The sequence below is a fragment of the Phodopus roborovskii genome, unplaced genomic scaffold, assembly GCF_943737965.1.
Source record: "Phodopus roborovskii unplaced genomic scaffold, PHOROB, whole genome shotgun sequence".
Classification (NCBI taxonomy): domain Eukaryota; kingdom Metazoa; phylum Chordata; class Mammalia; order Rodentia; family Cricetidae; genus Phodopus; species Phodopus roborovskii.
The window spans coordinates 47,041,673-47,069,292 of record NW_026126480.1 but is presented as its reverse complement, the minus strand read 5'-3'; the positions used below and the strand labels follow the sequence as shown (position 1 = coordinate 47,069,292).

Here is a 27,620-nt window from a genome sequence, read left to right as displayed (position 1 = left end):
GTAACCATGTGTCCAGCCCAAAACGATGACTTTGCCCTGGTCCCTTCCCACCTCCTCCTCCTTCCTTAGCCATAAGAGACTCAAGAGAGCTAGGCTGTGGGACTAAAAAGATGCATGCATGCACAGGAATAGCTAAGGTGGCCCCAGGAGTGCAGGGCCAAGTCAGGTCTGTCATGGGGCCAGAAACTCTGTTGTTCAGGCTTCTCTGTCCAGCCTCATCCTGCCCCACATTGCCAGGCCACAGTCCCAGCACCCACAGTCTCTATGGTCATCTGAGCAGGCAGGTAAAGACATGTTCTGGCTGCAATGTGGAGGTATAGGGGGAGTAGAAGCTTGGTAGGGTGAATAGAAGCAGCTCAGACAGGGATGGGAGTTGGGGAGGCTAGTGACCAAGCACAGAGTCCCTTTGTATGCTTGAGACTCCATTACTCTGGGCTCTGCCACAGATCCTCCATGTCACTCTCCATCCAGGCTGTTCAGATCATCAGGCTGCTCAGAACAGTGACAGCTGGCCTCAGCACATGACTGATGGCCAACCCTGATGGAAAGAGGGGATGATGGAGTAAGAGCTGGCTGTAGAATAGGGAGGGTCATGTCACAGCTGCTCACATGAAGGATGCTGGATGATTGGTGGGAGAGAGCCTGCTCTTAGTGTGTCACTATGCTGGGAAGGAATTACACCATCACCTGCACCTGGCTAGAGCCCCGCTCATGTCACCTGCCTCTGAAGGTGAAGGTGTTAGAGCTTCTCTGGTGTCACTCTGCAGTGGATGACTAAAGAGACCCAGCCATTTTCTGTTCTAAGTGGACCAGCTCTTTCTTGTTGGAGTCAATGGGAGTGGGAGGGACTCAGTACCAGCTCTCTCTGCCTGCCCACCACTGACTACACAGAGACCTGCCGTGTTAAGTGTTCTAGGCCTCCTTGTAGGGAACAAACCTTTGTTACCAAGGGGTAATTTCACCAGGACTAGGAGGAGGATCACTCTGAGAGTTGTTCAGAAGAGTCAGGTGTCACCTTCTGGGGACCCCTCCATTAGGGTCAGCCTAGGGGTAAGGGAGGGCCTTGACCCCCTCTCCCCACATTCCCCAGCCTTCTGTGCATTGTTCTAAAATCAGACTAAGAAAGCACCAACGTACTTCTTAAAGACATCCTTAATGACTGAAAGCTACTTGTTCTTCTCATTAGCCTCAAAGCATCATCTATGCCCCAGCATAGCTGCTCTTCTCAGGCTGTGTGTGTGTGTGTGTGTGTGTGTGTGTGTGTGTGTGTGTGTGCATGTGCACAAGCTAGCTTAGGACTCTAGAACTGTTTTGAACACCCTTCCTGAAAGCTTTGGTGCCTTGGACCTCTGAGATCAAGGACAGCTGGAGGGGACACTGACCCGTGGGCAAGCAAGAGGTCTCAACTTAGGGCAAGGAACTGAGCAGGACCAGATTGAATCAGGGTTCTAAGAACTAGAGAGCCAGAGGGGTGACCCAGCCATCAGGGGGAGTACCCAGTACCTCCTTGGCCTCTCCAGGAAGTGCTACAGGAGCATGAGAGGGACTTTCATGGTCTTGAAGCCTGGGAAATGTCAGACATACAAGAAAGAATTCCTTTTGTTTTAGTGACGGGACTCTCCAGTGCCCTGGGGCATTGAGTATACAGGTATCCACAAAGGTAGTGCTTCCCACCTGTGTTGACTAGTTTTATGTCAACTTGACACAAGCTAGAGTCATTGGCGACGAGGGAGTCTCAATTGAGAAAACCCTCCATGGGCTGTAGGCAAGCCTGTAGGACATCTTAGTAATTGACATGGGAGTCCCATTGTGAGTGGTGCCACTCCTGGGCTGGTGGCCCTGGGTGCTATAAAAAAGCAGGCTAAATGAAATCCCTCCCCTTAGAACTCAGGAAACTCCATGAAAGAGGAGGCATAAAGAGTGTACGTCAGAGGAGACAGAGGACTTCAAGAAATCAAAGTTCTCTAAATCAACATGAGCAAAGCTCTTATGAACTCACAGAGACTGAAGCATCATTCATAGGACCTACTCAGACTGGCACCAGGTCCTCTGTGGATATATGATGGCTTCCAGTGTGGCGTTTTTATGAGATTCCTGGGTGTACAAATGAGTGGGCGATTCTTGTGCCTTCTCTTGGCTCTTTTCCTTCCATTGGTTTGTTTGTTCAAATTTGGTGTGATAATTTTTTAATCTTATATTTTATTTTTATATTTTTAATAAATGAATGAAATCTGCTGATAGAGAGAAAGCCAGTTTTTCTCCAGTGGAGTGACACTGGGTATATATCAACCATTCCAGGGCAGGCCTCATACTCAGTAGTTGACATACATACGATAAATGCCACAGGTTTTTTTGCTTGTGTGTGTGTGTGTGTGTGTGTGCTTTTATTTGCTTACAGTTTGATTTTTTAATTTTTGGAGGTCATTTTCTTGATTTAGGGACTCGTATTGGGAGAATATGATCAAATATATTAAATTTAAAATTGTTTTAAATAATACATTTTTTTTTAAATTTAAAAAAGAAAGAACATCTGGGCTGTGATGGCACAAGCCTTTAATCCCAGCACTCCAGAGGCAGAGGCAGGTGGATCTCTGTGAGTTTGAGGCCAGCTTGGAATACAGAATGAGTTCCAGGACAGGCTCCAAAGCTACACAGAGAAACCCTGTCTTGAAAAATCAAAAAGAAAGAAGGGGGTAAGGAAAGGAAGGAAGAAAGGAAGGGAGGGAGGGAGAGAGAGAGAGGCAAGGTGAGCAAGCTGGAGAGAGCAAGCCAGTAAGTAGTACCCTTCCATGGTCTCTGCATCAGCTCCTGCTTCCAGGTTCTTGTCCTGACTTCCTTCAATGATGGACTATGGTGTGAAAGTGAAAGCCAAATAAACCCTTTGCTCCCCACCTTGCTTTTGGTCATGGTGTTTCATCATAGCAACAGTGACCCTGACTAGGACATCACCTTTCATGGTCAGGCACAGGCTCCTCAACCACAACACAGGGTGTTCTGGAGACATCCCACACCCAGAGAACTTTATTTTTCTTTAGCTTTGGAGCCTGTCCTGGAACTAGCTCTTATAGAACAGTCTGGTCTTGAACTCACAGAAATCTGCCTTCTTCTGCCTCCAGAGTGCTGGGATTAAAGGTGTGTACCACTACTGCCTGGCTTGAGAACTAGCTCTCACTGCAGACTCTCAGTTCCCTAGGATAAGGTGTCCAAGGCTGACTGCTCTGAGACCCAACAGGCAGGACACCTTGTAGAGCCCTCTGCACATGTGGGAGGATATCTGACCCCATCCTCTGTGGCCCAGGACCAAGTTCTAAGAGTCGCGCTCACACTGCTTTGATGTAGAACTTGTTTTCATAGACACCAGTCCATGCCACTATCACTGGCCTAAATCCTATCAGAAGCTCTGGCCTAGTGAAGGCTGTGTGTGGCTGAGAGCTGCCCAGGAGCAGGTGGACCTAAGCTCTCTTAGCAGAGACACTGGGCCCTATAACTCTATATTCCCAACTGCCTGGGCTAAAAGAGCGTACCTGGAGACAGACCACATAGGGAACGCCTCTTCCATTTTGATGAGGAAATCGGTCTTCCCCTCTTCAGGTTCTATGGGCCTCAGCCAGGACCTGTGGTTCAAGAATGTGGGCGCTAAAGACAGCTATGGACAGAGGGCAGGGTTAGCCCCCTCTGAGTTGGTACTGGGGTCACTAGGGTACAAAGTTCACACATCATGCTGGCTTGTTTCTTTAGTCTTCAGTAGAGCCTGGGGCAGGTGCCAGTGGCTTTTCCTAGTCTGTTTTTTGTTTTCTGAGACAGGGTTTCACTGTGTAGCCCTGACTGGCCTGAACCTCATTGTTAGGTCCTTCTGCCTCTGCCCATCACACCTGGCTCTGGACTTACACTCATGAAGGTGTATAATGCACTCCACAAAGCACAGGCAGTCTACTTGGTTCTGTTTGCTTCAGATCTATCCCCACCCCCTGCCCAGCAGAGCAGGCCTCCTGAAGAGACAAATCTCTGTCTCAGGCTCCAGATGGCAGGGACCACTTGGCTCAAGATAATTGGAAACATGAATTCCCCCAGCTCAGCCTTTCCCGGGGAACCCCCGAGAGGAAGAACATCAAGCAAGGACATGGTAAAGCACGTGACTGCAGGGTCTCCAGTTGCCAGAGGCTACAACTCAGTCTTACTAGGTTGTAGGACAGAGGTGGGGAGGCCATGCCCGGGAAACAGATGTGGGTGGCTCTTTCACCCACAAAGGCAAGGCTGTCTGCTCTCCTCATCCAAAGCTCCCTCTCATGCAGGGTCCCTACTTCTACATGTGCATTTCAGAGGTTCTCAGGGCCAGACACTGAGGTGCTGGGGGGAAAAATCTGTTGCTCTAGCCATGAGCTGACTGCACAAGGAGCCCCAGAATCTACCTCCCAGTCACCAAAACACATGCCTCCGGACACAAGGGAGTCCAGGATTGGGGAGGGGGGGCTGAAAATAGAGTGTGTGTGTAGAGTCTTGGGGACAAGTGTTCTGATGCCACTTCTTCCTGGAGGGTTTGAATGTGGGGAAGGCTTTGCTTCGACAAAAAGCTGGGGAAACATTCTCCCAAGTCCAGAACCTCAGGGCACCATCAGAGCAGCCCTTGGGCTGGTCAGTAATGGATCTGCGGCAAGCTCCTTGTCCTATGACTTAAAGGCAACCAGTGTTCCCACAGGTTCCTCCTGAGGGCTATGGCACCCTCAACACCCAGAATATTTTCCATTAAAATCAGGAACAAGAAAAGCCACCACCGGGGTCTCGGGACATCCCCCAGCTCTAATTGAGCAAAGGGAGAAAAGGGAGATGACAGGCTCCTCAGGAAGAAAGAGCCACACCATTCCAGGCCCAAGCCTCTGCCTGAGGAACTTAGGGTCCACCAGAAAACCAGGAGGGAGGCAAGGTAGCAGCCTGAAACCACCACCTAGAGTAAAGAGTGGTGCTTGTTTCAGATTCGCATCCTGTCAGGCGACTGCCAGCAAGCAATACAACAGGCACAGTGCCACCTTGACAGGGGTGGCCGCAGGCCTTCTTCAACCCATTAGGGGACTGGAGCCTCTCTCACAGGTCAGGCAGGTGCAGTTTTGAGGCTGTTCCGGCAACAGACTCCTGTTTATCCCTCTTCATGCTTAAACAAAGGCGCAGAGACGGTTTTCTTTGCTTTCTGTTTTCTTTTTGGTCTTGAAAGTGACAGAGGGGAAAGGAATGTGGCCTCACAGGGCAGAGCTGGTATGTCCTAACCTGAGGCCTGTTTTCAGTTCTGCCCTCCCTCTCCCATCCCCCCTCACAGTAGGTGACATAGCAGCATCTCAGATCTAGGCAGCCTTGCAGGGAGCCCAGGAACCTGTGCTTTGAGTGGGGTGTGGAGGAGATGCAACTAGGTTCCTGACTCAAATGCACAGACATCCTATACCCAAGGGCTGGAGAAGGAGAAGCCAATATGTGCAATTTGGTTTCCTCAGGCCTGCAGAATGGGCTCTAACTGAATAGCGAGGCCAGGCCCAGGAGGGTGCTCTGTAGCTAAGCCCAGCACCCACTCAGAAGCCTCACAGGCTGGGCAGAAGGGCCTGCTTCTGTTTGAGGGTGCCTAAGCCTTGCAGCTGCTAACACACAAAGCAGCAAACATGTCGCCAAGCTCCAGGACGGGTTTCAGCTAGGAATGCTGAAGCCTGAATCGTGGAAACAGATACATTCAGCTGAGAGGAGCCATGTGCCCTGAGGTTGGCCCCTCCCTAAGCACACCTGCTCCTCTGGGGACCCAGAGCCAGGCCCATCACTGTGCCCCACATGTTTCTGCACACAGCAGCCAGAGAGGCACACAGGCTCCTTGGATGGAAGTTCCAAGACAGCAGCTCCTCCCTCATTGTCCGTGACCTTGAGAGAAGCAGAAAGGGTAGATGTTACCAAGGGGTCAATTGTAGGGAACAGGACCCTAGTGTGCTCAAGCACTTCCAGGTTTGTATCTGTGTCTCCTCAGCCTTCTGCCTTGGGCTCTATGGCTTTGCAGAGACTATTGTTTCCTCACCAGCCCTCACCAGGCCTCACAACTTCTGGTGCCTATGGCTTAGCCACACTTGAGGAAGTAGAAGATCTTATATGGTGGGAGGCTTTGACCACCCGACCAGCCAAGTCCAGGGGCCAAACACTGGGACACTGGGGGGGGGGGGGAATCTGCTGTTCTAGCAATGAGCTCACTGCACAGGGAGTCCCCCATTCACCGGGACATGCCCTCTGCCCCCAGGATGAGCAAGGGCAGACCTGAAAATAGAGGATGATGACAATGAATGTGTGTGTATATGGAGAGGGGTTGTGGCACCAGCCCTGGTGTCTGGCTTATGGATAATTATTCTGCAGCTCCAGCCTGACCATGGATGCTGCCCAATGAGCACAGATATCTGTAAGCGTTGTGCTTAGCTGAGGTGTTTTGCAGAAATGTGTTCACTCAGCAGTCCTAAGCTAAAATGGATACCTAACATGTCGGAAGCACTGAAGGACTTCTCTTCAGAGCTGCAAATACGCAGGCAGCAGGACTATAAAGCAAATCAGACAGGAAGTAGGGCCACAGCCAACTTCGGAGAGCAGAATCTTTCAAGATCTGCATGAGGGGTTCCTTTTACTCACACAAACCCATGTCTCTCATTCAGCAAGCCACATGCAAACAGGACCTAGGGCGAGGAGTCTCTCCCATCACCCCAGCAACAAAGTACAGGTGGCCCATAAATATACCGCACAACCCTCCTGGTGTCCAGCATTCTGACCTACCCTGGCCCCACAGGCTAACCTACATCCAGCCTGGAACACATGTGAGGAGAGATAGCCACTGTAGGTAGGAAATCCCAGATCTCTGAATGGCCTTGGCATGCCTGTAAGGTCTGGCTAAAATCTGTACAGATGTAACATGTATAGTTACAGAGTGGGTGGATAGCATGCGTAAAAACCACTGCTCCTGCCCCTTCTAATGAGTGCTTTAAGGTTTGAAAGGGGCTCATATTGAGGCCATGCTTTACTGCAAAAAACAAAACAACAATAACAACAACAAAACCAAAACACCTATAAACACTCAGCAGTAGAAACCTTCACTAGGCAAAAGGACAACAATCTTTGAGAGGAGCAGGCTCCTGGCCTCCAGCCTCTCTTTGTCCTACAACTGTGGCCTTCAAAGAAGCCTTTCCCCTCCCACTCTCAGGGAGCTGGCCCCTTACGAGCATTGTGACCAGCAAGGCAGAGAAGCTTAGCTGCTCTGGGTTGCTGACATCCTAGAACACCCTGCCTCCCTAGAAACCTGCAGAACATCAGACTTCTCTTACCCCAGTCCATCCCACCCTGCAGCTTGGGGCACATCTCTACCCAGACCCAGCCTTCTCCATAGCTAAGAAACCTAGAGGGCTCACCCTTTGGCTCCCCAAAGAAAGGACAGGAACAACCCGGAAGCAGATGCTGTTTGATGCTGCTCAACCCTCAGGCTGGTGTCCATGAGCTTGCTTGTGCAAAAATCAGAGGGTCAAGCCTCCCAGGCTAGGATGCCAATTCTGAGAGAGTCAGGGGGGACTACGAGGGATGCCATGCTCATGGCATTTCAAGACACAGATTTTAAAACTCCAGTAATGAATGCAAATAAAGTAAAATTGTATTGACATGTTTGTGTCACAACTTGACTCAGAAATTGTCCTCCAGGCCTTTGAAACACAGAAATGTGGAGGTCCTAGACTGTTGTGTTATTTATCACTGGGGCAACCTTGGTGGTTAGCCCTCCTGGTAGATGGCATTAGTGGTCTTACATCTTAAAACTATATTATATTAAAATACAGTAAAGAAAAAAATGTTTGGCATATACAAAATTAGTGATTATATTATACCATTAGGAGTTAAAGCTTTGCTATAAAGAAAAAAAAAAAAAGTAATTCCCATTACCAGAAGTCAATAAACAGCTCAGGGGTAAGAGCAAGCAGAGAGCATTGAGCAGCCTGGACCCAGGCCTGTGTTCTCAGGAAGTGTGAGGGCTTCAGGCCTGGCCAGAAAGTGTAGAGTACCAGAGTGAGATAATGGGTGTGGCAGGAAGCAGGGCTGCTACCAGATGCCGTGGTCACTGAAGGCCTAGGGCTGATGGGACAAGTGACTTAGGGTGGGCAATCTCAGCAGCACAGGACTCTGGCTGGCTGCAAGCAACAGGGCATGTTGACAAGCTATGCTGTTAGGAAACACTGGCTTGGGATGTAGTTCATGGTTCACTGGACATGTGCCCTGCTAGTCTGTCACCAATCTATCCATTGTTCAGCCAGGCCTTGCTGGATAGCTACTGAGACCTATACGGGAGAGCATGTATGGTTGGGGAAGGATGACACAATCAGTTCACCATGACTGTGAGCCTTGAGACCACAACTGATGGGAACTGGAAAAATTCTCTATAGATAGTAGGCTGACAGCCTCAAGTCAGGACCTTGACCTACCAAAGAGAGTGACTTCTTGTTGGGCAGTCCAAGGAAGGCTCTATGAGATGAAGTCCAAAGCAGATGGGGTCAGGGACCAGCATACAGAGATAGGTGTTGAGACCATGGCCTCTCAACAGAAAACAGGCAGGAGTATTCAGAAGCTCTGGACAGGGTCCATGATGCCCCCAGACACTTTAACACCTGCTATTTCCACTTACTTCCCTTAAACTGTCCTGCCTGCCTGCCTACAGGTTCCCACATGATAACTCAGTGGCAGTGGCAGGGACAGGCCACTGGGAGCCAGTGAGTGGGAAGGCCTGAGTCCCCATAGAAGGCCTAGAATTATAGGCCTTAGTTTCCTTCTGGAACAAAATAATTACAACCTTCCCAGAGGACCTGAATTCCCTGAAAGCAATGCAGAAGTCAGCTGACAACCCATTGGGGAAGCACAAGTACTAGAAGAGGGTGAGCTGGTTTGATGTATTCCACTAAGGGATGTTGTTCAAAGACTGGATTGGGGAGACACTGCGGTGATGGGGGTGGTACACAGCCCACTCCGGGTCTGGGGCCATGTTCTCCTCTCCAGCCAGCAGGCACAGTGCTCTAGCATCTGCAATAGACTGGATCCTGATAAATATCTACTTTCCCAGGAGAAATAAATATCAAGAAGCAGGAAGGCAAGAGGGGCCATCATGTTTCCTGAACTGGCTGTTTCAAATGCCTTCTCAGACGATCATTCTGGAACAAAACTTCCTTCCCTCACAGCACAGACCCCCTGGAGCTCCACAACATAATGGCTCTTTGCAGGTGCCACTGTACAATGAGGCTGGGGTTGGGCCCAGAGGCAGTGGTCCCTCCTACCTCTGTGGGCCCTGGGCCAGTCTATCCTTGAAGCTCAGTCTTCAGGGGAGGTTAGGCACAGGCAATCAGTGGTTACAGGTACTCTGATGAACAGTATGCTGCAAATGTTGACTGAAGGGAATGAGTGACAGGTGGGTAGTACCCCACAGACTTAGACCCTAGCCTCTGGAACCTGGGCACTTCACCTTCTAGGGCATACTTCTGCAGATATAACCTAATTAGATATTTCTAAGATGAGTATACTGAACTATGCAGGTGGGCCCCAAAGCCATTACGGGTCCTTGTCAGAAGGGCAGCTTATGATACCACACTGGGGAAGAGGAAGAAGCCCCGAGATTATGGAGGCAAACTAGAGTGCATTGCCACAGCCAGGAGCACCTGCTGTCACCAGGATATGGAGAGTTGGCTACCTTTCCCTACCCTTCCCAGATTTCAGAGGGAGCCCAGCTGGGCTCAACCCTTTCTTTCAGGCCTCTAACTCTAAAGAACATGGGGCTGGGTGTAGGCCCTATTTTGTGGTAGTCTGTTACCAAGGCCACAGGACAAACTGACTCAAGGCAGGATGACAGTCCAGCAAATGGGGTTGTCCAGGGCATGTGTGCTGTGCTCCCTAAGAAAGCTTTCAACCCAGCAGCCTGGCCTCTCAAAGTTGGGGCCTGGATGCTCCCATGTCTGGGACCTGTAATGACTCCACTGTCCTAGGGGCTAGGTCCTGGGATGGTACTGCATCTTTCCTTGTAGGGAGGTGACATAACTTCTAGTCAACTCAGCAGCCAAGCACTGTGCTGGCTACCTGCCAACTCTGTGCTTCTGTCCACAGATGGCCCGGGTGTTCCAGAAAACAGAAAAGAGGCACCAGCAACCGTTGTAGCTCCCAGGATACCAGGGAAGGGATGCTGTGCCTCTTAAGAGCACAGTGGTACAGGGTAGGCAAGGCCCCATCCCATTGCTATTAGCCCTGAGCCTTCCTCTCTAATCTTACATGTTTTTCTGTCCTTGGAGGTAGTCAGCCCACTCTCTCCTGGACTCCCTTCCTGCTTCCATGGTGCCATTCTCTTATCACCCCCACCACATCCCTTCTCACTAAGGCCCTGAATAGAGCCTTGCCAACTATAACAAGATTCTCCTTCCTACTCTGTCTCCCACAGTACTGTCCCCACCAATGTCATATTGAATGTCCTTTACCTTTAGCCTGTGGTACCAGGGCCCCGAGCTTTCCACTAAAGACACTTTAAGCCAGTCCTTGGGCACTTTGTCACCTCCATTATCCTACCAGGGTCACCCTGAGGTAAGTGTTGTGGGGCAGGCCCTCCTGTCTGAGGATTTAACACCATACATTGCCCACCTTCCTCAGCTTGTTTCAGCACATATAACTGGACCTGCTCACTGCTCTGAGTCCTGTATTGCAGGCACCATTTGTTTCTGGGGTCAGGCCAGAGTCTGGACTACCTGGAACAGGGTCTGGCCTGGAACTGCCTCCCACAATCCCATATGCCCCATTTAGATCTCAAGTCACCTTCTCCAGATAATGGTATAGGTCTGGGTTCCCACAGTATGATCTGCTTCAAATCCCTTGTCCCTTCCTTCCTGGAGCATGCCTGTATGATTGTGACACGCTAATTTGGGAACTGTGACTCACAGATGTCTTCAGGATTCTACACATTCTGCTAGCCCATATCCAATTGAGTATTTGGAGGGTGGGTGACAGACACAGTAGCTAGAGGAGGGGGGAGGGCTGGGAAGGAAGTATCACCACCTCAAGAATATGGACTCAAACAACCTTTTTAAATCTTTGCTGGTCTGGGAGGTAGGTAAAGTCAAGCCCTCCATTTGGGGAGCACTCACTCATCTGTAAGACAAAGGTAGGCGGTCAGCTTCTACAGGGCTCCAGGGAGCAGCATGGGCAGGAAAGGAAGCCTGCCCTGTCCAACCAATAGGCTCTACTTCCAAACAAGAATCCCCAAGAGCTTCTTGTCCCAGCCAACTAAACTCACACTAGAATCCCTGGGCAAACCATCTCTGGTGCCTAACTAGAGAGGGCATGGTGGTCACTTCCAAAAAGAATGAACCTACAAGTTCATTCCTAAGCCTAAAGTGTTGTTATACAACTCACTCACCCACAAGGCAGGTATCATTGTCACCCTGTGGCAGACAAGGATTAACTGGGCTTTCTGTGTATGTATGGAGTGGGGAGAGCCTAGCCTGTACATTGGGATCAAGAGTCATTGAGTCTGACACAAATGATATCATGTCCCAGGAAAGTCCTTGATAAGGGCTGGGGCAACCCCCCTCCCCCCACCCACACCAAGACCTCTCAGCTGGTCCCTTCAGCCATTTGTCAAGATGAGAACAGGGTCTCTCAGGAGTGAGACATTGAGCTCAGTGCCTTTAGAAGGGAACATGTGGCTGTGCTTCCTGTGATGGCTGTCAGCTCGAGAATGGCACAGACACGCCCAGACCCTGAAGGACAGCTGTCCAGTCACAGCTGTCTTCAGGTAGTTGCAGGGCCAGATATGGCCTGCCAGAGGGCTGGACCTGGAAGCCATCCTCCTCCATCAGGCCTTTCCTACCTGAGCTCTATCCTGGGGCAGCTTCCTTTTCTCAAATGTCCAGGCCAGCTGTTATGCCCTTCACTAGATCCCTGTCAGCATTTCAACAGCTCCTGCTTAGAGAGGGCCAGGTCGCCAGGTTCCCTGCCTGTGCCTGTGAAAGCTGAAAGGGCTTAACTCCACTATAAAGCACATTTGTCCACCAGGGGACCCCAATTCATACAGCAGGAGGTTCTAGCTGCAAACACCAGCTCAGATCACTGATGAGCACTTGACCTGCCTGGCAGGAGCCTCCGCTCCATGTTTATAAAGTCCTTACAAAACCAAAACACCAGTCAGACAAGCACCACTGAGCACTTTGCTGCTATAGAGACCCAGTGCTCCACACTCCCAGAAAGCAAAGGGCTGCTGGGTGCACGTTGGTCCAGGCACAGCCCAGGACCTGGGACCAGGCAAACCAGTTGGGTGAGATTTTTTCCCCCTCTGCTTCCGGATAAGCAAGGCCAGCCCAGAACCTACAAGGCTGCATTCTCCAAAGGGGCAGCTAAAGCCTGGCTGGGCTTCCAGAGCCCAGGGGTCCCTTTGGGTAGGGTCTCCAGTTACCATCTGGGTCTACACAGCTGCTATGGTGGGAAGGAAAAGTCAAGCTAGACTCCATCCACCTCTCTCCAGGAGTTGGGTTTACGCCACATAACTGGGGTACGTGAGGGAGGTGCTCAGCCTTCATCCATACTGCCTCCAGCCAAACCAGTGCTGTGACCAGCTGCTGAACAGAGAGCCAAGGCAGGGAAGAGTGGGGAGGGACCAGCAAGGCATAGCCAGGTGGAGAGTGTGCCAGGGCTGGGCGTGGCTGCAGCTGAGCTTTCTCTGATTATCCTGATGGATGCCCTGCCTTTAGATATGCAGAGATGCCAGGCGTGGTGGTGTATGTACACTTTTAATCCCAGCAAAGGCACGTGGATCTCTGTGAGTCCAAGGACAGCCTGGTCTACAAAGTAAGTTCCAGGACAGTCAGGGCTGTTACACTGAGAAACCTTCTTTCGAAAAACCAAAAAAAAAAAGCGAGAGGGAGATACAGAGGCTGCTACCACAGCCACCATGCCTGTTTGTACCTGCCTCGTCCTACACAAGGTCCCAAAACTGAGGAGAAACTGGCAGAGCAGTGAGCAGGCTTGAGAGGTATCCCAGAGTCCTCCTCCTGAACCAGGCATCAGCTGGCCCTACTAAGGCTTGGAAGACTGACAAAAGGCTATCATTCAAGAAACCACCACACCAGAATGATGGAGTGAGCAAGTGGCTTGGGCACTGAAGGAACTAAGACCAAGTCAGGGGTCTGGCTGGAGGTAGATGAACACAGCTCTTGTCTTCTGAGAATAATCACCTGACCCGACCTCCAGGTCTCTGTACTGTGCAATCACATTAAGCCAAGGATTAAGAAAAAACAAAGACGCTGCCTGGAGCCAAGAGAGAGCCCTGGGCCAGACCTCTATAGAGTCATCACCAGGGCAGTCACAGCCGCAAGTAGCTATCAGATGTGAGTATGTCCAGTGAGAAGTGCAAGCTAGTTGTATCCCTCATGTTTCCAGACACCCACATGGTGACTACAGATACAACAGAGATTGCCTCTACTCCATGTGACCACATCCCATAATGCCTCAGTAGCCTGAATGATGTCCCAGGCCCTGTACAGTCCATCTGAGGATTGACTAAACTACAGAGTTCTCCTATGAGAGACCAAGACACTATATAGGGCACCCACCAATCGTAACTGGGTGCACCTGGCCACACTGCACTCAGAACCGTCCAGGAACCATCACACTTGCAAGTGGAGGGAGTGGGTGTGCCAAGGGGAACAGCTCACTTGAGCAGCTGAGGCCAGTTCCACTGGAGGTAGGATGCTGTCCTTGCCGTGCTCCCCTCCTCCCTGCCAGCCAGATGCCTGGGCACCATCGCATGCACCCCCACAAGCAGGCGTTTTAAGGGTTTTAAGGCTATTAGCGAAGAGGATGAAGGCGACTAGGGAAGTAAAAGAAGTTCCCTCAGAGTGACAGAAGATGATGGCCTGCCCTTTGTCCTTTTGCTCTCCCTTTACCCCAGAGTCAGGCAAACTGTATCCCTTTCTCTAAAATCCAAACGAACTCACAGGGAAAGCTTCCTTTGATTAACTGGCTGTAAAACTCAAACAATTGCAAACACACATGCGATAATCAGAATCTCTAAAGCACCTCTGCTGGGATGTATGGGCTCCAGGGAAAACATCAATGAGGGTACTAGTGTTTAGGATAGGCCCTGCTGAGCAACAGGACCAAAGTCTGGCTCCCTGGTGGCTGGATGCTGACACAAGCTCAGGATCACTGCTTCCGGAACAGCAGGCACCCAGTGGACAACAGCACTCACCTGCTCCCGGAACCAAAGTTACATTTCAAACTGGGTCAAGAGCTCCCTTATTTCTGGGGCCACATGTTGTGTGGCATTGGCAGCCTCGGTTATAGCTTTCCGATACATCCCCTTCTTCTTACGGTTAAATCTCAGTTTGAAAAATTCAGAGAAAGGGGACAGTTTTGAAATAGACAAGAATGATGTAGTTGGAGACCCAAACCATGAGACTTTTGCTTCTTGCCAAGAGGGCTCTCCATCCTCCTTCTGGCCAAGGCTGATGTCAAGGACACGTGCTGGCCACCAAGGAAAACCATGAATCTTACCCCACACAACGTCCCCTACAGCCACCGTCCTTCCATCTTCAGTCACACACTGTGAGACGCTCTGTGTATGCAGCCTGACCGTGAGAGGAGGGACCGTCTGGCGAGTGTCAGCAGAAGATGAAGGGACAGAGGCACTGTCACCAGATGACAGGTCTCCTGTGTCTGGGGATGTCACTTCGGAACCAGATGATTTCAATTCATCCAGACTGTCTGTGCTGCACACAGATTCACTGGTACAATCTGCTCTCCTCCCCGGGCAGTCGACAAGAAAAGCCAAGCTATTACGTCCATGTTTACCTTGAGGGGACCTCTTGAGGTCATCATCCTCGCCAGAGCTTCCAGAAGACAAGTCCTCCAACCCATGGGTAGAGCCATCAGCAAAAAGAGCAGGAGAGCCAGCCAGCGGGCCTCGTGGGCATCCATTCAGCTCCTCTACCAGCTCAGCCCTGTACAGAGGCTCCTGCTCCCCATCCCTCAGCCGGTGGGGCTTCAGGCGGATTTTGGGAGGTGGCAGGTCTGAGATGGGAGGCACCGGACGAGTCAGCTTCAGCTTGGGAATGGAATGCCCGCTTGGTGGTCGGTCACCACCTCCCTTGGGCTCCGCATCCCTCACTACCTCTAAGTCCCGGCTGCCATTCTGTAGAGACTGCTGGGGGCAGAAGGGCTCCACAGAGCCATGCACCCTGGATGGGATCTTGACCACCTCACCCTTGCCCTGTGGTGTGCTGTAGGAGATCTTGATGACTGGGCTCCGTGGAACATGCTCTCCAGGAACCCTGTCTTCTTCCCGTTTCTCCCTCTTGCTCCTCCTTGGAGCGGCCGCAGACACGGAGTCAACGTCCTCTGGTTCCTCTGGCTTCCGTTGCTCACTGTCAGGGCCACTGCCTATCCTCCGGCGAGGTCTGGGGGTGGCCAGGGGGCCAGGACTGGCCTCCTGAGGACTCACAGTACTCTTGCATTTCTCACACAGTACTTGGCGTGGCCGCAGGCGGATCGTGCTAAGAATGAGTCTACCAGGATCCCGGTTGCGGGACAGCCGCCGCCGGGTCCGCTTGATGGTCCTGGGTGGGGGCTGCGGCACCCACTGCTGGTAGGTGTTCCTCAGCCATAGTGGGTGGGGAAAGGGGGCACCCTCAAAGTAGGGTGGAAAGGGAGGCAGGTTTCCAGCAGGGAGAGGTGGTATGAGCTGTGGGGGAGGCTCCGGCCCAGCTGTCTTGGGAGGCTGATCCTTCTCGGGGGACTGGTCTTTGTGGTGAGGAGGCAGAGGTCCTGTTCCCAGCTGCATCACTTCTCCAGTTCCCTCCTCAGGCACCTGGCCATGACAGCTGATGACAGAGGGGTTGCCAGCCAGAGGCAGCAGAGTAGATGGAGATAGGCCAAAGAGGCCAGACCTAGTAGAGAGGAAAATCAGAATGAGAATGGGGAGGGTTCTAGCTATGCCCAGCACCTGTCACCTAACAAGCTCTTGGACTGGGAAGCTATCTGTATCTAGATCCAGAGCAATAAATTAACATTAAACAGGTAAAGGCTGACATTAAACAGGTACCCAGGCCCTGCATGTCCTGTGACATGTGGTTTGAAGGCTACCAAGCTTCTAGAAGCCTGAGAAGAACATCTGTATCCTGAAACAGGGCTTGGCCTGAGAGGGAGCCCACCTGCCCCATGGACAAGAGCACAAAACCCAGGTCCCTGTTCATGTACCTCAGTTGTCCTTTCCTTTAGGAGAACTAGGGACTCGGCTTGCTGGGACCTCTAGGCTGGCCTCCTGATCCAAAGAATGTCTCATGGAGCATCCTGGTCCCAGATGTCTACTACACATATGTGCAGGGTGGGCACCACGTGTGGCCAGATCCAGTGTCATGGCCACAGCTTGTGCTGCCTAGAGGTCAGAAGTGCCAAAGCAAAATCTTTGGGCTCTGTAACCTCCCAAAGTCTCATAATTGGCCTCTACTTCCATGGCCCCAAGAAAAGGCTCATCGGCCAACCTGTCAGCCCAGGACCCTGTCCTCGGAAAACAATACAGAGACTCTAATGAGGATGTTGGAAGAAAGGGAAAGCTGGAATACCAGCGCCAGGGAGTACCAGAATTCCTGTGAGAGGAACATAATTCCAGGTCCTGGGGAAGGGAGCAGAGGGCAAGAAGATCATCCCAGGAACTGGAAAACATGGTACCCTGCCCAGACATGACTAATGACTAGAGAAGGCCATAGGATAGCAGGAAGGAATGGCAAGTGGCTGGTTTGGGAGGCAGGGCAGACAAGGGACCAGAGATGGAAAGTTAGTATCTAAAGCCTGCTCCTACAGCCAGCTAGGACATGAAGTGGATGTTCCCTCTGGCCCTTCCTCTTCTTTGTCCATCCCTCCAGCCTCCTCGTGCTGACTACCTGACAGGTGCTGTGCCAGAGGGGGTCAAGGGGCCTGCTTGCTACAGCTCCAGAAGCCTAGGCAGACTCTGCATGCTGAAGACAGACATCCAGTGCTTGGCTGCAAACCCAGGTCCTGATGTGGGCCAGGACCCTCAAGCACCACCACAGGCTGAAGCTGGTCCTTTCCCAGAGTTCAGGGGCCATATTCTCCTCAGAAATGACAGGGCCCTGGCAGCAGGCGACCATTCTTCCTTCCTAGAGCTGTTGCCCTGCCCCTGCTCCGGCCACACCCAAGGCCTGCCTGGTGGGTAAACAGAACAGCTCACCCTAGGTCAAGGCAGACTAGCTGATGACCTTCCCCTAGGAGCCTTGAAAGTAGTTGAGGCCAACTGCTTTAGTGCGTCTAGCCTCTAGGTAGTCAACAGAGGCTGTGATCCTCACTTAAGCTCCTTTAACCCTTCAGCAGTCCCATGGAATGACAAGCAGTGACAGTCTCTCTTCATAGATAAGACAATGAGATGAAGGGACCACAAACATGTCCCAGCTGCCCAGTCCTGTGATGTTGGATCCATGGAGATGGCCATGGCACAGGGAAAAACAAGTGGACAAACCGTGACCTGGCCTGGGGCCCATGGAGGGGGCGTGTGCTACAGCCTGTGGCTCCCAAGGCTTGGCAAAGCCAGCAAGGCCAGGCTGTGCCCCAAGCTGGCCAGTCTCAAGGACAGAAGTCCACAGGAAGTCCTACGGGCTTTGGTAATGAGGGAAACCTGTTAGGGCTCACAATAGATGAAGAGGGCCTGCTGAATGGGTGCATCTTTGGGGGTGGCTAACTTTGGATAGAGGGTGGCTATGTAGGAGAGGTGCCCGGAGATTGGGGAATGTTTCACCAGGACAGGAGCCAGTATCTCCTAGAAGAACAGCATCTTGGAGGAACTCAGAGGCACAGCAAAGTACCTCTGATTTCAGGAAAAATGGGGAAACTGAGCAAGGTTCAGAAGCCCAGGAGATTATAGGAGGGGGTCATATCCCAAAGCAAAAGCAGTACTGACAAAGGCAACAGGGAATAGGGCTCCCAGGAATACTGAGTCTCTCCTGTTCTGCATGGTGTTCTGATAAGGACTCAGTCCTGGGGGCATAGGGCCTAGCCCAAAGTCTTCAGCAAGTCACCAGTGACCAAAACATGTCCTTAGGGACTCACCTGTGGGTATGTCTCAGCCACTCACCCAGAGTAGCCTGGCTAAGGCCAGCCCATGAACAGTAAGAATACAGTTCTGGCTAACTGCCAGAGCTCTGGGCTGCCCCTGCTTGCAGCTGCCTCCATCCGGCTTCCCAGATCCACAGGCAGACCCGGGACTCATGGGGCTGCTGGCGCCCAAGTGGCAACTCCCACCCCCCATGACTGTCTGGGACCTTCCTCCCTGTGTCTGTGGTGGCAGAGGCCATCCTGCCACTGCCTGAGGGTTGGGTCAACAAGCTCCTGGATCAGAGGCATGCGGATGTGCAAAGCTGGGCGGGAGCCTGCGGAAACTCTACATAGCTATGTTGCCAGGAGTCTGCAGCCCCAGGAAGGCCCAAGTCCAAACACCCAAGGCCCCACCTTGGGCTGTTCACCAGGGCTTGCTTAGTTTAGAAAGTCCCCGAAGCTTTTCTGAGGCCCTGCAAATGGCCAAGGAGCAGTAGGGCTGGCTAGAGCTGGATAGGGCCACAGCAGGAAGGTCTTGCAGGAAACAGAGTTGGTTGAGCAGAGGCCTCCAGAGGCCATCTGCTCTGGGAGTCAAGGTGAATAGGTTTTCAGGATAAGTCATAGCCTGAACACCAGAGGAGACCCTTCTCCAGAGCATACAATCGGACCTGTACCACATCCTTAGGCACTGACCCAAGATTTCCAAGGGAGGATGGCTGAGAACCCTGTATCCTGCATAATCAAAGACTTTTTCACACCAATACAGTTCCCAAGCCCTAAGCCAGCCCCCCCCCCAGAAGTTTAGACCAGGCCCACACCACCCCCACTCAGTCAGCCTACATCTCAGTGGTAAAGCCCCCAAGACCAGCATGGCAGTCAGGCTCCCAGCACACCAGCTGTGATGCACAAGGCAGCTGGGGCACCTACCCCCCCCCCCCCAGTTCTGAGTGCCATTGTGACCTCTGTGTCTATCACAATCTCACGAACACCCATCAGCAGCTGAGCCTTCATCTGGAAGGTATGTTCCAGGACAGAACTTGTTGCTCTTTAGCCTGGCAGTGGCTGTGGTCTTGGTCACAGAGGATGTCATGATGATCATCCCAGCAGATGGGCTCAAGAGTTGTGTGGTTTAAGTCCTGAGTCAATGAGACTTCCGCTGTTTGCAGGCTACCCTTCAGCCAGGGTTACCTCACCTGAGCTGCTCAATAAGAGACATACCTTTATGTGTCAACCCCACCCCTTCATGAATGACTTGGGTTAGCACACTTTGGAAGGGATCCTCAAATTTGTAAGCAGGGATCACAGAGGCAGCTTGGCAGAGGCCCTGACTCCTCCCTAGTACAGTGTAACTGCTCAGTGAATGATCAGCAATGCACAGGTATCCAGAGCAGCAGGGAACTTGCTTCAGGCTGCTCTATTGCCAGGCAGCAGATTCAGGCTATAAGTGGGAAGTAGTACTTGGCACTGTACCAGGTGGCTTGCAGGCAAGACCCCCTCAGAGCTTCCCAGCCATCTGCAGACAGGGAAGGGAATCAAAAGAGAAAACATCTTTCAGCCTAACTCCACGATGAACACCAGTGGTGGCTGGATCCAACCTCAGCCCCTTCCACCCAGGAGCCTATGTGAATGAGGCCATCCAGGTAATACTTCCAATCTAGCAGGAGGGACACATAGTAATCAGGAACCATAAAGGGCAACCAGGCCACCAGGTCTGTATCCAAACTATGGGAGCTCTGATGCCTATAAACCCCACAAGTACCCCAAGAATGCTGACTCGATTGGTGCTCTGAGCCCCAAAGGCTCCCCTGAGGTGAGAGGAAACAGGACTTGGGAGCTCTTCCCTGGCTCACATCCAAGGACTGGGTCTCAATAGGAATACGAACAGGTACTGGATGCCGAGGAGAAACTGGTACCTGGGAGGGCAGGTCAGTGTGTGGACCCTGTAGGCTGAAAGCAGACCCTACTGCCAATAACACCCAGAAAGCTCCTAAGCTGTATTTGGTCCTGCCCGACAAGCAGGGCTGTAAATATTAGCTTTGAAACTCACAATACTAGGGGTAGAACACTGGAAACAGAGACCGGGGTGGCCTGCAGGAAAGATTAGGGGTGGGGGAGATGGAGGAATAGTTTCAAGGCCAAGCCTTAGAAGGCCGGAGGGACAGGGAATGGCAGTTTTACTCTTCAGATTCTCTGCAAGGGCACAGCCACAACTAAAACCACTGCAGAGAAGAGCTGTGACCACTGAGGCTGAGCTCCAAGGGGCTCTGGTTATGGTAGTCCCCGGGACACAGACACCCACACATCCTATGCTGCCAGTTCCCATGCTCAGGATCCCAGCAGCAGCTTTTCATGAAGGGTGCATGGATCTGTAAACCAGATTAGCCATGTGCCTCAGGGCAGGGATCCCACTATTTCTATACTGTCTCAGCCACAAGCTAGAACTCTCATGGCCCTTTCTTATTCTGAGCACTGGAGCCTGAAGAGCCGGGGAAATGCTGGTCCTCTGCTGCAGACACTCTCTAGGGAGAGGCCAGAGCAGGCAGCACAGGTAGAGCAGGGGTGCAGCCCTGCAGGCTCAGGACTGAGCCAGACCTGCCTAGGGAGGACAGGGCAGCCATCAGCAGGGTGGGGGAGGGCCTTCACTAGAAGCTTTCAGGTGGCTATTCTGCAGCCCATGAATGTCACCCCATCACATAGGCACATCCTGTGCTAACCAACAAGAGGGGGCACCAGTCACACGGGAGGCCATATGTTAAGTCACATGACTTGTGCATAAATGGCTTCTGGCACATCTAATGAAGACATGTCAGCAGGGTAACTGTCAAAGGAGGAAGGGCTGTACTCTGTGCTGGGAACCCAGGAAAATCTGGGCTTTAGGAAGGGAAAAAGTTGGATCTTTGAAAGCAGAGCCTTTCTCTGTTCCCGATACCAGAATAAAGCCCGGCTGGAGCAGAAGAGTCACAGCCTGATTAATGCCTAATCATTTATCCGGCAGTGACAGCGCACTGCCATGTGACTCTGGGTTCAGGTGGCTGCTCTGCGCCGCAGAAACCCCTGCAAAGGGTGCACAGGTGGTCTCAGGAGCTGAACCCAATGCGCCCCTCCAGTAGAGGCATTGGCCCTGTAACTTGTATCTTCCACTCCCCCGCGCGGCACCTCGCCCACAGCAGTGTTTTTACACCCCGCAGTCGTTGCAGTTGGTCCCCACCAGCCACTCCTGCAAGCCTCGGGACCCATGACAGAGATAGGGCTTCTCCCTTTTGTGACAGGTGAGGCCACCTCGTAGCTGACCCCCTTAAATGAATCACAATTCTGCAAAGAGACGAATCAACAGTGCTTCTGAACAAAGAAAAGTGCGTTAATTATGGCAGATGTGCGGAGTTTCAGGCAATGCTTCCCGTGAGTCCCGGCAGGCTCCCGCAACCCTTCTGCGGGACCGCATGCTCTCCTGCCCCGAAAGTCACCGCGACTTTGGGAGAGAGCCACTTTCGCACCCAGACCGGCGGCCAGCTGGCGCGCCTCGAAACCCCGGCCCGGGAAAAACTGAAAGCGGGCGCCGGGCTTTGCTGCTCTGCCCAGAGCCCGCATCAGAACCTTGAATCGGCGGGGGAGTGTCCCGAGGGATTCCGAGGAGTCCCGGGCCCGCGACCCTGCCCCGCTCACTTTTTCGTGCAATCCAGCAGGATTCCGGCGAAGCTGCGCTCGCCACAGCTCACAGTGACCACCAGAGCGCCGTTGACGACCTGTTCCACCCGCACCGGTAACCGGCAGCCGGCCCGCGGCTCCATGCTCTCGCCGCCTCCGGAGGACGCCCCCGCCCGCCACCGCCGCCGCCGCCGCCGCCGCCGCCGGGTCAGCCCCGCGTGACGCCGCCTGACGTCACAAAGCTCTCTCTGCCGGCCGCCACCGCGGAGCTGGGCTGGGGCGCGCGGCCGCGGGCTGCGATCCCGGGAGCCGGAGGGCGTGGGGCAGTCCGCCCGCAGCTTGCGCCCCACAGCCGGCTCTCAGCTGGGCAGGCAACGCATTGCGGGGCCCCACCGGGCGGAGAGGAGGGTTCGTTAATCTTGCCGCCACGCAGGCTAGGAATGCCCCCTAGGAGGCCCTGCCAGGAACCGAGGGGTGGCAGGGACACTCCTCGGGCCCAGGCCCTTCCCCCACTCTGCTGCTCTGGGTCCCACCCCGAGCCCCACCTCCTTCCTGATCCTGTCCCGGGGCCACTCCCTGAGCCCGCCGCAGCCTGGGGCCCTTCCCCCATGCACCCTGGGGTCCCCTACCTACTAGTCTGTGCTAGTGTACCCTGGCAGCGTCTCCTACGCACGACTCCTATGGCCACTCGGTACTTGGGAAAGTCTGTGGGCGCGTGTTTGAAGCAAGTCAAGCCTGGCCTAGGAGACTCGGGGTGCCGAGGGACAACCAGTGGAACTCTTGCAAGAGGCCTAGTGTCGTCCTGAGCACAAGAGTGACCTGGTACTGGGCAACCCAGGTGTGCTCGACGCCTCCTGTGCGACTATAGGGCTCGCGCCAATTTGAGATCCTCACAGAGCGCCGGGTGGTCAGTCAGCACTAGCGTTAGGGAGGATTATTCCAATCAAAACTCTAGAATCAGTCTCTTGGGTCTCCCCGGATTAGGCACCGCAGCGTGCCTCGCCTAGTGTGCATTATGAAAAGCCGCCTCCCGAGAGCAAGAGCCAGTCTCCCAGGCGCTCGCAGCCTAGCCTGCCTGCGGGGGTAGGCTGGCCATGAGTGGGAGGGAGGTGGCGGCGCCCGGCGGACGCCTGACCGCCACCCCAGACCTCCTCCGGCTTCCGCAAGCACTTGCACTTTGGATCCGGATCCGGACCCGTAACTGATTATCCCTAAGGGTCGGCTGTGTTGCAATGACCAACGGCGTCTGCGACCCAGGACCCTGAGTCTGGTTTACATCTCCTTGATTGGTGGCACCAGGAGAGCAGCGAGGCCCTGACGGCCGCTCTCCTGAGCCCTTGCCCATCTCAGCTTGGGAATGGAGTTCTTGTCCCGCTGGTAAATGACGGCAGCGGAGGACAGTCGAGGCCGCCTCTGGCACCGCTCTACCTAGCTTTAAGGCATCAGTGGCCCTAGTTCCAGAGCAGATGAGAAAACCTGGGCGGAGTCCGGTTGAGGGGCACCGCCCCCCCCCCCCGCGTCTGTTATTTTCATGCCTTCTCTTAAGAGTTGGGTGCAGCAGAATTTGGAGCAAAAATGGTGGCTGCAGGAACCATTCCCAGCCCAGTCCCAGGTGGATGGCTGGTGGGAGGCTGCCCACTCGCTCAGCCCAAATAACAGCTGAGCATCTGTGCCTAAGTACTGGGGATGCTTGCTAAGCACAGACCATAGCAGGACCCCTCCCCCAGTTCAGTAGCTCCCAAGCTGGGGACACCCACAGGTTGTGAGCCACTGGGTCTGTGAGGGAAGGGGAAGTGGAAATAGACACTTGAGTAAGCAGGTGCCCTTGTGGAGGGACTCTCAGGTAACAGAGGCAAGGGGTGGAAAGTAAGTTTGCTAGCTGTCAAGCTTGATGTGGGGTAAGAACAGAGGCTTGCAAACTTTTTGTGTGGTTAAGGGGCTTCTATTCCCAGATGTCAGCAGAAGTAGTTAGGTCATGGTAAGGGACAGGACTGGCTTAGAGGGACACAGACAGGAGGGACTTAGGGAACCTCCTGGGATGCTGGTGGTCAGAGCTGGGGAGTACAGAAAAGGGGCCACAGCCCACTTGTGCTGCTTTCTGTGCCTGCCTGCCAGGTCTGTGTATTTGGAAGCCATTTTTAAAATACTGTTCTCTGTTTGGTAGAATATGTAAGCAGCTAACAAGGAGATGGATTTGCAATTTAAACACAGGCCATTCAGGGCCTCATCCCAGCCCCTAACCACCTGGACAGGGAAGGAGGTCTGCAGCAAGTTGCCACTGCTTTGGAGCCTAGACTTGGCTTCAAGATTCCCCTTCCACAGCTGCCTGGCCCCTACTTGCCACTAGCCCCGTGCCTGCCTCCATCTTGTAGATGACTTCTTTGCAGGTCCTGGCAGAGCACTACCCTTCTGAGTCTCACTGACTCACTCCATACTCCGGTGGGGAGACTCACAGTGTTCCCAAACCATGACCATGAAGGGTGCTGCCACAGCCACAGGCCTGTCCCAGGGTTGCCTGGCCAGATAACTGGTGATGCACAACACACACGCTGGCATACCTGGGCCTGCCTCTGCTTCCGTTTTCTGAATTTACCAGGCCCTGCCTGCTGGGCAGTCCCTTCAACAAGGCCTGACTTTGTCAGAGCTGAGGCTTCTGAGAGTCAAAGGGCCTGGTCTGGGTGGAGGCACAGAGTAAGGGCCGTGATATGCAGGCCTTGGAGACTGGCTCACTAGGTGCTGTGTGGAGTGGGACACTAGGCACTGTGTAGAGTACACCAAGGCTCCCTAGGGGGGCACTGTGGGCAGGCCACACTTCCCTGGATGTCCTCCACAGCAAGGCCTCACTAAGTCTTTGTAACTGAAAATACTGGACCTCCCACAGGTCACAGAGCTTTGGAAGCTGGGCAGGCTCCCTTCTGGCCACCCTGCAAGGGTTGCTTTGAAGAGATCCTGCCCCCTAGAAATCCGAATAATTGTGGCATTCTCCCATTAGGAAATATCTCAAGATTAAGAAAAGAACTCCCCAGAAAACCACTGGCTAAGGTTATGGACTTTGGGTTAAGATTGCAGTATTCTGTGTGACCTTAGAGGGGGTGGGGTGGGGGCTGCCTGCCAGCACCAGTAGAGCAGTGGTTGGAAACATGGCCTGGCTCCACACTGCTACTCCAAGCAGCCTGAGATCAGAGGTCTTCACTTGGGAAGCTGGGATTCATTTTACTATGAAGCTCTGAGTTGGGGAGATTAGCATTTAACAGTGGGTGAGGTGTGGGAAGGGAAAGATACCCAGGGAAAGGGTAAAACAGAATCAAGCAAGGGTGTGGCCCTCTTAAGAGAGTCACGCTTAAGTGTCTTTACAACAGTCATACATATGAATTTGGTGGCTTCTGAAGTTGTGTATCAAGGCTTGCTAAGGAACATTTTTTTTTCTTCAGTAAATAAGAACAAGAAGGTTCCTGGTGTGCACTGGCTAGGATAACAGCAGATAAGGTTAAACCCTAGGTCACAAGAGTTATGTGGACGTTGAGTACTTACTGCAAAAATTTTATGATCTTTGTGAGATTCCCAGAAAGTTTTAGCTTTCTATCTTGGAAAGGAGCAAGACCATATGTGAAGATCATATGCACATAAGCCTTAATCATGGTTCATTAACATTTTTAACACTCTTACTTGATTTATGGTGTCTTACAGGAAGAAGGTAGAGGCAACAGGGCTTTGGAAAGCTTGAGAAAGCATGGCTATTTTGATTTTAAAAATTAGCCAGGGCAGTGATGGCACATGCTTTTAATCCCAACATTCAGGAGGCAGAGGAAGGTAGATCTCTGAGAGTTCGAGGCCAGTATGGTCTACAGAGTGAGTTGCAGGTCAGCCAGGGCTACACAGAGAAACCCTGTCTCTAAAGACATATATGTTAGACACACATACATGTATACATATACGTTAATTGTGTGCATGTGTCTAATATGAGTGCAGACAGGCAGACACGCATATGGAAGCCAGAGAGGACAATGGCGGGCGTGGTGGTGGGGTGTCAGTTCTTGCCTTCTGCCTTGTTGAGTCAGGGTTTCTTGTTTCTGTTGCTATACCTCAGATTAGCTGGCCTGTGAGTTTCTATGCAATTCTCCTGTCTCTTCCTTCTACTTCATCTGTAGGAGTGCTGGGATTACAGATGTACACCACTGCATATTTAAAAGATGTTTTTAAAAAAAAATGGGTTTCAGGGATTGAACTTGGGTTGTTAAGGCTTGGTGGCTAGGACCTCCCACCAACCCCTCTTTTTCTTTTACTTGTTTTCAATGTTTTCTGCGAAATGATTTTTGGTTAAAAGAATAAGATCTGAATTGTACCTCTGGCCCCAGGTGAAGACATGGCATTCTATGCTGCCCAAAAGATCACGAGAGTACAAAGAGGTAACTCAAGTTGGTCTGTCAATCACACGGCCAAGTAACATAACAAATTTAAAGACATAAAGGAGACAAGAGGAATAATCTCTGTAATAAGACTGCACACTGTGCTATCCAGAAGACCCTCCCTCATTGCAGTTGCTTATAGATTTTTGCTGCTAAGCCTGTTTTGTTTTTCTGAGTTCTAACTTAAAAAGCATAACTAGTCTATCTCTTTCCCTTTTCTCCTCCTTTCTTTTTTGAGACATGGTTTCACTTGCTCTGTAGACCAAGTCAGACCTAAAATTCAGAGATTCACTGCCTCTGTCTTCTCAGTGCTGTTAAAGTTATGTACCACCACTCATGCCCAACCTCCTTTTTTAATTAAAATTTTTAAATGTGTATGTGTGCGTGCGCGCACGCGCGCGCGCACACGCACACACACACACACACACACACACACACACACACGTTCCAATGTGTGCCATGGTTCTTTCCTACCATATGGGCTGTGGGGACTAACTAAAGTCAGGCCATCAGGCTTTTCAGTAAGCATGGTCACAGCTGAGCCACCTCTCTGGCTTCCTCCCTCTTTGTCTTTTTTGAAAGACAACCAAACTCCTAAGCCTGCTTGCCCTAACCCTTAGGACATTCTCACTCTGAAGGCCCACCCCCATCCCCATGCAGCTGCTTACAGCTGGTTACCACTAGTTTAAGGATTAGTCTCTTGGGCTAGCATTATGGCTTTGCCAGTAAAGGTACCTGCTACCAAGCCTGATGACCTGAACTCCATTCCCTAGGAACCCACACGATTGAAGAAGAGACCTGGCTTCCTCAAATTGTCCTTTGATCTCCATGTATTTGCCACACTCAAACACACACATGCACACACACACGTACACACACGTACACACACACTACACACACCACAAGTGTAATATTTTATAGAGATGACTTTCTTGTCCTTTTTCTTGTGCCAGAAGCTCCTGGCGTTTCCAGCTTTGTTTTTCTCTCAAACTCCAATAAAATGATCTTTGAGCTTTCTTCCAAGTCTTTTTTTAAAAAAAATTACTTTTTTGTGTGTTGGTGTGTTTTGCTTACATGCACGTTTGTACCATGCATGTGCCTTGTGCCCATGGAGGCCATAATGGGTTGTCAGATCCTCTGGAACTGGAGTTACAGATGATCATGAGCTGCTGTGTGGGTGATCTGGAAGAGCAGTCAATAACTTACCCACTAAGTTACCATCTCCCTAACCCTTCAAACATGTTTTCAATTTCTTTTGTTTACAAGATTAGGAAATTCCAAAGGGGACTCTGTTAACCAGAACTAGCACAAGAGGAAACAGAAAGTTCGAGTAGTTCTATGTCTGCTCCCAAAATCCTGAAGAAAAAGCCCTGAGTTTATAGTCACATCCAGAGCTGGAACCTGACATGCAGCCCCTGAATGAGTGGCAAAAGGATTACAGGGATGGGTAGGACGAGGTTT

General features: G+C 52.1%; 1 protein-coding gene across 2 annotated transcripts; it reads right to left on the bottom strand.

Annotated features, from left to right (window-relative positions):
- Positions 1-5,169: 5,169 nt before the first annotated feature.
- On the bottom strand, positions 5,170-22,004 carry Pwwp2b (PWWP domain containing 2B). 2 transcript variants are annotated; one of them, XM_051193274.1, is made up of 3 exons: positions 21,772-22,004; positions 14,255-15,950; positions 5,170-5,892 (listed from the first exon to the last, which is right to left on the bottom strand). In XM_051193274.1, exons 1-2 carry the CDS (start codon positions 21,894-21,896, stop codon positions 14,273-14,275), a joined length of 1,803 nt encoding a protein of 600 aa, XP_051049231.1. In that variant the 5' UTR covers positions 21,897-22,004; the 3' UTR covers positions 5,170-5,892; positions 14,255-14,272. The 2 variants fall into 2 exon arrangements, with proteins under 2 accessions (XP_051049231.1, XP_051049232.1); XM_051193275.1 differs by having other exon boundaries at positions 14,560-15,950.
- Between the last annotated feature and the right edge of the window lie 5,616 nt (positions 22,005-27,620).

What these genes read in the sequence shown, in the direction of transcription:
- Pwwp2b (XM_051193274.1), bottom strand. Translation starts at nt 21,896, where the DNA reads ATGGAGCCGCGGGCCGGCTGCCGGTTACCGGTGCGGGTGGAACAGGTC. An exon ending in CTGCTGGATTGCACGAAAAA is followed by an intron (nt 15,951 to 21,771) that starts GTGAGCGGGGCA and finishes CCTCTCTACTAG; the next exon opens with GTCTGGCCTCTTTGGCCTAT.